The sequence below is a fragment of the Callorhinus ursinus genome, unplaced genomic scaffold (genome assembly GCF_003265705.2).
Source record: "Callorhinus ursinus isolate GAN/ISIS: 27379988/994484 unplaced genomic scaffold, GSC_fseal_2.0 scaffold25, whole genome shotgun sequence".
Taxonomy (NCBI): Eukaryota; Metazoa; Chordata; class Mammalia; order Carnivora; family Otariidae; genus Callorhinus; species Callorhinus ursinus.
In genome coordinates this window covers 32,849,471-32,860,365 of record NW_027397087.1, presented here as the reverse complement: position 1 = coordinate 32,860,365, position 10,895 = coordinate 32,849,471, and the positions used below count along the sequence as shown (strand labels likewise).

Genomic DNA, 10,895 nt, shown 5'->3' with positions numbered 1-10,895 from the left:
AAGTGGAGAACCGATTGTGCGCTGGCCCTTTGATGCTCTCGACAGCCCTGTGATGAGGCCCGGTGCAGAAACTGAGGCACAGCCAGTGAAATGACGTGCCAAGGTCACTCAGCAAATGGACCTGAGGGAAGGATTTGAATCCAGCCCAAGACACGGAGCTTGGGCCCCCTCTCCAGAATGCATCCCAAGGCCTTGGCAGTGGGGACATCCACTGCTGGGCTGTCCCATCATGGCAGGGTCTCCTTCCCGCCCAGAGGATGCTGTGTGATGGGTCTTCTGTAAGAGTGCAAAGCACCCGACACCTAGGAGTTGTCAGCCCCCAGCCTAGTCCCAGGGGAGAGAAAGGAAAGATTCTCCTGAGGCACCCCTTTTCTGTGTATCACCACCCCTCCCCCGTCCACGGAGGGCCCCCGGGGAAGGAACGGCGGCATGTGTCCATTTGCCAGAGAGCACCAGCTTCCCGATGCAGGACGAGTCGTGGGGAGCCCGTGTGCAGCCCCATTTACTCGCAGTGAAACGCGTTTCCCTGCCCAGCGGGTGGCCGGGGCATCAGCTGTGCACGGGAAGCTGGAAAGCTGGAATCTGACCCCGGGGCGGGCGCTGAGCCTGGTCGCCATGGCAGCTGCGGATTTATTACTGGGGCCTCCACCCAGCTTGGCGGACTTTCGACTTGAAGCCGGGAGGAAGAGGACTGAGCGGGCAGTTGTGGGAGCCTCGAGCCCACAGGCGATAGCCTGAGGCCCCAGGATGGTGAGTAGGGGGCTGTGTCCTCGAGCCTGGCTGCCCCGGGGCTGGGGGTGCGGGAGGCGCTTTCACGGAGTCCCCTCCCTGACTGTTTTCCTCTCTCTGCTACAGGCCAAGTTTCTTTCCCAGGACCAAATTAATGGTAGGTTCGCTTTGCTCTTTAATTAGCAACTCACAGAAAAATATGGGTCTCATTAGGCAATTTGCTCTGCTCTTTTTTTTTTTTGTCGGTGGGAAGGAAGACGGCTGGTGGGAGAGCCGGCCCACCCACAGGCAGGGGGCCGCCTGCTGCTGGGGACACCACTGTGGGGGGGGGTAGTGACCACCACCACTAGCTGCGGGGGGTGGGGCAGCGCGGAGGGGGTCTCAGAGGTGGAAGTGTGGTGTTACATTTGTCAGTGGGACTTAGCAGTGGGGGAGATAGGAGAGGGTGCCCGCTAGGTGCTTCTCCAGGCCCCATAGCTGGATTCGGGAGGAGGGATGGGAGATGGGGGGGGGGTGCCACCAGTAACTGGCTGTGGCTCATGGTGGAACAAAAGAAGGGGCTGAGAGGGAAAAGAGGCCTGGTCTGCACTCTTGGGCAGGCGCTTCTAGTCTCTGGGCCTCAGTCTCCCCATCTCTGAAATGGGGGTGGGCTGAGGTGGCCTCTGCAGTCTCCGGTGCCCTGACATCAAGCTGTGTTTGGGGCATTTACTCCCCGAGGCCCCTAGCCAGCCCACCACCTAGTGTAGCACAGCACGGAGTTGTGTTTCCAGAAGGCCAGGAGGGGAGAGTTGGGTTACACAGAACCCAGGGGCCTGGCAGAGCCCAGCTAGGGTCCCGCAGACGCTGGGGGTGTGCTTAGGGTTACTTGAGCAGGGATGCCAGAGTTCTGGGTCCTCGGAGCTTGGTCTAAAGCGGGTGGGGGGCGGGGGTTGCAGTCTCCAGGTGGGCACCTTGTCTTAGATGGCTCAACATCCTCACCCCAAGAAGAGGGCCAGAGCAGGGACTGTGAAAACATAAGGCCCAGGGCAAGGGCCTCTCCTGCCCAAGTCTGAAGGGCAGACTGAGTGGTGACTCAAGGCTGGAGTCCAGCCATCAGCCTCAGGAACCCCCCTCCACCAACCCACACCTAGTTCTGAGGCTCAGTGACCCTCCCTCCTGGGATATCCCAGAAGGGAAGGAGGGAAGCTTCCCTTTGTATCCCCGTATCTGACATCAAGAACGTGGCCACTAATGTTTCATGACTGAGAGATTGCCCAGAGGCAGGCCCCTGGAGTGGGAAGGGCAGGGCTCTTGGACGCAGCAGACCGGGGTTCCAGTCACCTCTGAGCCTCAGCTTTCTCCTCTGTGAAGGAGGGAGAATGACACAGCCTCACCAGGCTGCTGTGAGCAAGGGGCAGAGAGGATGTCAGTCAAACACACGACCCTGGGCCTGGCTCAGGCCGGCTGTCCCCCAGACTCGCTCTAGCTAGCATGAGCTGGGTGGTACAATTTTAGGAATATTTTGAGCTGTTTGTTAAAATCAGCCATTATTAAATAATGCAGATCAAACCATGTTTCAAACCCTGCATCTATACAGTGGACGTTTTAAAATAACCCTACTGCAATCAGCAGTGCTGAAGATTTGAAAGAAGTTTCAGTTTAATGAATGTCATTTGTACAAGGGTGGGAAATAGTGTAACGGTAGCTCACTTAACAGATTTAACGACAACACATTCACGGGGGAAAGAGTTGCATTCATTGGCATGCGGCCTCCCTTGGCAAACCATGGAGGCTATAGGTTGGCAACGGACATGAGAGTTGGCCAAACTCACTTGTGATAATCAGCTGGCTAGAAAGGAACTCATAAAGAATAGTGCACATTTTATTATTATTTATAAATGGTGTGCTACACAGCCTTTATGTCTGTAAAAGTTATAATAAACTTGTGTCCATATATCATCAGAGCCAGTTATTAAACCTGCACCAGCACACAGCTGTGATGCTGTAGGCCCTGGGGAGGATTCTCTCCTGCCCCGGGGCATTTGCATTCTCAAAGGGAAGACCTGAGGGGGATTTTTAACCAATTTATTCTTTCCTTCACCAAATACAAGGGTCATTTCTTTGTGCCAGGCCAGTTCTAGGCACTAAGATATGGCAGTGAACGCAATGGACAAAATCTGTTCGCTTCACTCACACTTGAGGGAGGAGGGGACAACAAAAGCAGTAACATATACAGGCTGTTAAATGGCCTGCCCGTCTGAAGAAAAGGCCGGAAAGGGGGACAGAGGGGTGTGGGGGTCATGGGGGCTGCAGAGGGGCTGCAAGGAGAACAGCCTGCTGTCCTGTTCCAGGACAGGGGTCCCCATTCAGATCTGGCCTTCCAGGTCTTCCGATGGTATATCTGTCAAGGTGGGAAGATAGAACGTATTTTATCTAACAGTTTGTTAGGAGATGGGACTCCATCTGCACCTGGCCCTGATGATGTCGGGGGCATGGTCCCAGGTACTGATCCACGTGGGAGAGGAAGTTGGCCCGTCCGTAAAGCCTGGCCAATTCCAGGCAAGGGTGTGATGCCTGCCCTCCAGCACGGGGGCCAGGCAGGGACAAGTGTCATAGGTTGAGGTCTCAGGGGGCAAACTCTGACAGAAGACAAGGTGGGTGGCCATCAGAGGTCCCCAGGAAGGGCACTGGGGGAGTTTCAAGCCCTACATGCGGGGTGGCTCCCTCTCTGTGACCCCCTGTAAGTGATGACATCACCCCCACTGGCACGGGGCCCTCTTGGAGGGAATTAGGTTTTGCAGGAACCAAAGGTGGGATCTTAGGCCAGGCTCTGGTGCTGCTTCCCCTGGGCCACTTCAGTTCCTGCCCCCTGGTCATGTCTGTGTTCTGGCCCTCTCCAAGCCCAGGCTCTGGAAAGTTCTGAAAGGGCTAGGCTTTCCCCTTCAACCTCTCCACAGGCACGAAGGTGGCTAATTGTCCCTAAACCCCACCAGGGAAGCTGCCTTTTATTAGCAGCACCCCTGAAATCCTCAAGGAGAGGCCTTAATTGGGGAACATGAAGGGGCCTTAGGGCAGGAGCTGGGGGCCTCCCTCCCTTCAGCTTCCTCCTACTCCCTTCTGCCCTCCGGTGGCCTCTGCCTGGGAATCCAGGATCCAGAGTGGCCTCATGGGTGGAGCTCTGTTTCAGGGACCGGGCTGCCTCCCCACCCCCAGGCCCTCAGCCGCCCCAGCCTTCAGTGGCCCCCCTGCACAATGGGAACAGTGGAGGCACAGCATCACGCACCACAGGGCCATCGCAGGATGAAACAGTAGTGTGAGCCTGCCATTGGTTTTGTTATTACCAGCTGAGGAGCTGCTGGCCCAGGCCTCCGAGGCACCAGCCAAGTGGTGTGAGGAGCAGGGCAGCTGGGTGCTGAGAGGCCCGGATGGGGCTCAAGCAGTGGCTCCCCGCTGTGGGCCTCAGGGATTGGAGAGTCACCGGGGCAGCTCTTGACCAACTCTGACGGCAGCCCCACCCCAGCCTGTATGGGAATCTAGGTGGTGGGGCCCAGACACACCTTCCCCAGCTCCCTGCTGGCCTCACCGTGCCCCCAGGGCAGGGAGCTGGGCTCTGCTGGGCTGCGAGACGGGTCTAGCGGAGCCTTAGCTCCAGCAGCCATTGCATTTCCTCCCAGGAGCTAGGGGTGGGGAGGGCAGCCAGCCGGATCTAGTCAGAGCCTGGGAGAGCCCCTGAAGTCTTTAAGAACAGGACCAGGGCTGTGTCTGAGGACAGCTGGAGGGTTCAGCAGCCTGGAGGTGGCGGGCTGGAGAGCAGGCTCAGCAGTGCCCACCACATAGGACAGCCATTCTCTGCCAGGCCCCCCAGAGGGGATTCCTGCTCCTCTCAGTAACCCAGAGGCATTATTACCCTGGTTTCCCAAATCAGCTGTCTTTGCAAAGGTACCCTGGATCCTGCACGCCCTGCTGTAGACTCCTGGTCTCCATGGGCTGGCCCTGGAGGGTAGGATTGCTTTCCTTTGGTTTTAGTCAGTTATGGAAGGGGAGAAAAGAGGAAAAGAAACAGAGAAGGAAGGGAGGAGGGAGGCAGAAGGGAAGTCAGGAAGGGGAGGGGATAAGGTTGCCAGATAAAATACAGGCCACCCAGTTAAATTTGGATTTCAGATGAACAGCAAAAACTTGAGTATAAGTATATCCCATGCAAAATGTGAGACATACTTATACTAAATATGTATTCATTGTGTATCTGAAATTCAGTTTAACTTAGCAGCCCTGTATTTTTATTTGCTGTATCTGGAAACTCTAAGAGGGGAGGAGGAGAGCAAAAGGAAGGAGAAAGGAAGGGAAGGGAAGGGAAAGGGAGAGAGGGCAGAGAAGGCATGGGGGTGGAGAGCAGTTACATGCCGCCGACTCTTCCTTCTGCACTGTGCACAGAGTACAAGGAATGCTTCTCGCTGTATGACAAGGAGCAGCGGGGGAAGATAAAAGCCACTGACCTCATGGTGGTGATGAGGTGCCTGGGGGCCAGCCCGACACCAGGGGAGGTGCAGCGGCACCTGCAGATCCATGGGATCGGTGAGTGGGCTGGGCCAGAGCTGGCTGCTGGAGGGGAATACACCATCTGGGGGGAGAGGCCCCCGAGCCCTGCAGCTGTGGTCCTGGGGCAGGACCCAACAGGTGGGTAAGGATGGTGGGGGTAGGAAGAGCTCAGATGTTTGAGGAGCAGGTGGGAGTGAGAGCTCACCAGCAGAAGCTATGGAGACATCTGGCCAGGTGTGCTGCGTATCACTCAGGCTTCCTCGAATCCCCACAGCAACCAGCGACATGCCCATCTGTCACAGAGGATCACGGGATCTAGGCATTCCATCAAGGTTATCACAAATCTGCAGTAAAGACGGTGTTAACAGTGATCCCGTATGTTAGGAGAAAACAGTTTCCCTTCACTGAGTATTTGTCACATGCTTAGCTCAGACAACTCTGTGAAGTAGGCACCATCCTACTCTGTTTTACAGGTAAGGATCAAGGTTCAGAGTCATTAGGTAATTTGCCCAAGTTCTTAAGCCAGTGGTGGAATCAGGGTTGGGACCCGATTCTTCTTTCAAAGACTGACTTCCTAAAAACTATGCAATACTCCGAGAGAAAAGGTAGAAGAGAACCCACCCAAAGATTGTTCTCTCTGGTGAGGGGTTTAGGGATGATTTTCATTCCCTTTATTGTTTCTTGTATGTTTGACAATGGGAACATCTGGGACTTTTATAACCAGAAACAAGTTTTATTCTTTAAAAAAACAAAAATGAGAAAAACCAGAGAGGTATCAGAGGCCGGGGTGGATGTTTGCATCGGTGGTTGGACACACAGGAAGGAAAGCCTGGCCCAGAGGGAGGAGGTGGACTGGAAAGAGCACTTGACCTGGAGCCCAGAGGTGACTTCTTGGTGTCTGGACCTCGTTTCCTCCTCTTTCAGATGGATTCGCGCCATCTGCTAGGGTTGCTCTGAGGTCCCATCAGAGTGTAACTGCGGCAGTGCTGGGAGCCCCTCGGGGGCGGGGGTGGGCCTCTAAAGATCTGGAGCTGGCTGATGGGGCGCTCAGTGACTGAGATCCCCTGTTTCTTGTTCTGAAGGGGTGGTGGTTTGCTTTGGCTTCTGTCTCCTCCAAACAGGAAGTTGTGGTCAGGGGAAGTTCCGATTTCCTGCAGTTGTAGCCGGCCAGGGCCTGGGCTGAGGCCCCCAGGCATGCTTGGAGGAGGGGCAGAGGCTGCAGTGAGGGGGAAGGCAGATGAGCAGGTGGGACTGGGGCCTGAAGCTTCACGCGGGGTCACCTGTCCGTCCTTGTAGATGTGCTGCTGTGGCCGCCAAGGAAGGATGGATGCATGGAAATTTCCCTCCAGTTCAGGGCAGGAGAGGGGCTCCCGGAAGGGAGCAGAGGAAGTGTGCCCCATCCTGGTCCTGCCACCGCCCTGTGAGGTGACTCCACACTCTGGCGCCTCCATCTCCTTAGTGGGCAAAATGGGGCAATGGTCATCCTGGTCACTGAGGGTTATTGAGAGGATTAACGAGGCAGATTCATGGTGGGGGCTCAGGAGGAGGGGCTGCATCTTCCTCACGATAACACTGTCACCACCAGAGCACTTCCTGAATTAGGGGGCCCTTGAGCTGGCCATAAAGACTTGGGCAGGAGGCCACTGAGCTTCTTCAAGAAGAGCCTTTTCCTCCCTGCTCACTCTGCTGTGTTTGGGGGTTTCCCAGACAGAGATGGAGAGCTGGATTTCTCCATTTTCCTGACCATTATGCACACACAAATAAAACAAGAGGATCCAAAGAAAGAAATTCTTTTGGCCATGTTGATGACAGACAAGGAGAAGAAAGGCTACATCATGGCGTCTGAGCTACGGTCCAAACTCATGAAACTGGGGGAGAAGCTCACCCACAAGGAAGGTAAAGGCCTGAGTCCCTCTTTCCCAACAGTGGGGGAGGAGTAGGGAGCTGGGGGGAGGACAGCGAAGGCCAGTCCCTGCCAGCAGGACTGTGCAGACACCGCAGGTGATGCTTGCCTCCGATGGCTGCAACTACATGTCACGCTCAGGGAACTCGAGCCCGAGGGAAGAAGTAGGGGCCCGGAGAGCGACGGGAGAAGTCTGCCAGTGGGAGGGAAGGCCTGGGGAGAGCTAGCTAGGATCTACTTGGGCCTTCATTTAGTGCTCACAAGACCCCTGGGGGCACCAGTGCCCCCGATACTGACAGGTGACAAGCTGGGGCTTGAATGCAAGTCTGTTAGACACAATACGCCCCCTCAGACTCTTTCCCCTTGCCAAAGCTGTCTTCTGAAGTTGTTGCTAATGCCAAGAGTTTCCAAACTGAGATGTTCCTTTGCCCCCCTCCTCACGACTCAGCCAGTTTGAAGAGCTCTTCCAGAAGGAGAGTCTGCGGTGGTCTTTGCCTCGCACCTTCCAGCAGGCCAGTGTGTCTTCCCGCCTCAGAGCAGGCCGAGGGACTGGGTCTTCTGGGCACGCCCTGTGGACATTGTAGGGGGTGACCCCCGTGCTGGGCCATCAGCTGGCATCCTTCCAGCCTAGCCCCTCGGCCCTGGCCCAGCAGCTGTCCGGGGGCTGCCACCTGAGGCTGGCATTTCCAGTTAGGCTGCTGGGCCTGCCTGTGGCGCGGATGGGAGCGCTGGGCTGGGACACACAGGTGGAGGGAACGGCTTCGAGAACAGTGGACCTTGAGCCTTTGGTTAAATCACAACAAACCTGTGGCTTGAATTCGATTTGACGTCTGGCTTCCCCTCATTCTGGGGGCCCTCCGAGGCATTTCTTAACCTCTCTCGCCCTCCTCAGCTTCCTGGTTGGGAAACGAGGTTACAATAGACAGTCCCTCAGGTCCCTCCAAGGGCTAGCATTCTGTAAAGCAGTCTACTTAGATTTTATCGGCAGTCACTAAGGCACAGCGCGAAGCATTTAAAAATAGCGCGACAGACGGCACACGGAGCTCTCCCTGCTTTCTCAGGCTGGCAGCGAGCGTGAGCTCATCTTTCACTGTGGCTGTGTTAATGTGAGCAGGGGAAGCATGGGCTCTCCTTCGCGCTCAGGCTCTGAGGACACTGCTCAGCCTTTTAGGTCCCAGGTGGAGGGTGGGCGGGGGGGGGGGGCGGCGGCCCAGCTGGGGCCTTCTTTCTTACAGTTAATGACTTCTGTCTAAAGCAATACCATGGCCCCCAAACTCGCACCCACCTCTTGTTTAACCAGGGAAGAAGCATTTCAAACCAACTGGTAATGTGTTCCAGACAAGCAGGAAGACCCGTTTCCCTTCCTCTTGCTGTGGGAGAGAGGAAAGATGACATTAGAAGTAGGAATCTTTCACCCTGGGTGACTGAAAGAACATCTTCAATTTTTATCAAGAAGCTGGAGAAGGCTGCCGGGGAGGCCTCCATTCTAAGGCCTGGAACAGGCTGATTTCCGCCCCCCGGGTCTTTGTGGACAAGAGGGGTCTGCAGTGCCTGGGCTGCAGCTGACGTTGGACCGGTCCACTGGAAAGGGTTGAACCCACTGGCTGATGGGTAGAAGCTTCTCCATGAAATAAGATAAATTGCAGTCTCCTCAACATTCTAAAAATACTCAGAACTACCATCGGCTTAGGCATAGAGCATAGTAATTACATTTTAGAGGAGGATGGATGGTTAAGCGGAGAATCACGGGCTATTTTCCAAGCGCACAGAATTATGTGTCGGGGACGTCTAGTGCCAGGGAAGTTGACAAAGGGCAGTGAAATGGTTTTTGCAAGGGGACGAGGATGGGCCCAAAGAGCCAAAGGTAGGCTGGCCCCAAGAGGCCACTGTGGAGAAATGGAAGCAGAAATGGCCTCGCTTGCCAACATCTGGGACAAGCTATTATTTTGTCCCAAGAATCCAGAACCAGAAGAAACAAGTAAATGAAGCGTTTTTTTTTTTTTTGAGCAATGTCAGAGAACAATGACCGTTTTGTACACTTTGGGCTTTAGACACAGTTGAATTTATTTTCTCCCCTACTACCCCAACCCCCTAAACACACACGTTTTAAAAAAAGAGGTGATGGTGGCAGACACCACTTGCCACCAAGTCCCCTCTTGGGGTGGGGCTTGCCAATTAGGAAGGGAAGGCAGGCAGGCCGGGGGGGCAAGCCAAGGCCACAGGCAGGGTGGCCCAGGATGGGGCTGCTGAGGGGGTCTGTTCTGCTGGGAGGCTGAGAGGGTGGGCTATAGAAGGTAACATCCATATCAAGTATTTCTGGAAATATATGCACAGGGGTCATTTTCTTAAAAAAAAAAAAAGCAGCAGCAAGCAAGCACAAGGTGACTTCGGTGACTTAATTGTCATTAGCAAGCTCCCAACCCTCTACCTGGGCCCCTGCAGAAAGATGGAATCAGTGGTCTTCAGGGATAGGGGGTGGGTTGTCCTGTTCTGTTCACTGGTTTATTTCCTGGTCTACAGGAATGGTCCATTGGACACAAGGAAAGACCTTTGGGAAGCCCTAACCCCCAATAACTAACTCGATGTCCTATAATGTAACACTACAGCCAACCTGAAAAATTAATGTGATTTATTGCAGTGGATGATCTTTTCAGGGAAGCAAATATCCAACAAAATGGTAAAGTGAAGTACGATGAATTTATCCACAAGATCACCATTCCTGTGTGGGACTACTGAATGAAGAGAATGCCAGAGAGCCTCCCTTGGGCCTGAGAACTCAGACTAAGTTTTTAAAAAGAAAAGGGGTCTTGCACCCGGTGGTGGGGGGGATGGTAAACGCAGCAGCAGGATGACATGACCTGACGGCAGCAGGGGATAACTTGGCAGTGACACAAAATGGTTTCAGCCTGGCATTAGTATGGCTTTAATAAAAAATTTTTATTGATTTTAAGTGCCATGAGTCCAGCCCTTTATAGCATCGAAAGAGCCTGTGGTTTGGAGTTGGGCCTGGGTTCCAGTTCTGACTCTGCCACTTCCCAGCTATGTGACTCTGGGTAAGTCATTTCAATCCTCAAAGCCTCAGTCAGATCCCTAAACTCAAGTCGGACTCCTATTTCTTACCTCATGGAGTCTACCGAGGGTGGTTTGAGAGAATACTTGAAAACGCCGTTGCAAACAGTAGAGCACCGTGCAATCCTGAGCCACACGGTGGCGCGTCTCCTAAAAAGGGCAGTCTACCAAAAGACGCTATTCTGTATTTGGGTGCTGGAACCATCTTCCACATTTCCAAGGTAAAGCCAGTGCTAGCGGAGAACTAGCCTCAAGCAAAGAGCTAAAACAAACGAAAAAGTATGGTTAACATTTCTGGCAGCACCACGGGGCCACTTACACATTCTTATTCCCAGCGTGACACACAGTGACATGGTTCAGGATGTTCATCCATAAACACAGAGTATAGAGGGAACACAGTCGCGTTTAAACTAGCGGCATCAGCTAGACTGCAGGAAGAACGATCGGACTTTGCAGCCCACACCACAGGACACCAGATGTGACATGCTGCATTCATCAGAGACTTGCAGAGCTGGAGGAGCTCCTGTCGGAATTTCGAGCTCTACTGTTATCAGAGAGGGTCAGGGCGCTAGGATGGTCTGCTCAAGTGGGCCAAATTGAACATGGCTTCAAGCCGTTTCCCCCGCAAGACTAATGGAAAGTAATGAAGGGATGGAACAGGCATGGCCAGGATACAGCA

At 54.2% G+C, this 10,895-nt stretch overlaps 1 protein-coding gene across 1 annotated transcript; it reads left to right on the top strand.

Moving 5' to 3' along the window:
- The first annotated feature begins 460 nt into the window (after positions 1–460).
- CALML4 (calmodulin like 4) lies at positions 461–10,097 on the top strand. The gene is given in 5 exon segments (XM_025884015.2): positions 461–750; positions 856–886; positions 5,140–5,280; positions 6,952–7,140; positions 9,786–10,097. Coding segments are annotated over 5 exon segments (594 nt in total). The 5' UTR covers positions 461–615; the 3' UTR covers positions 9,884–10,097.
- Positions 10,098–10,895: the final 798 nt, after the last annotated feature.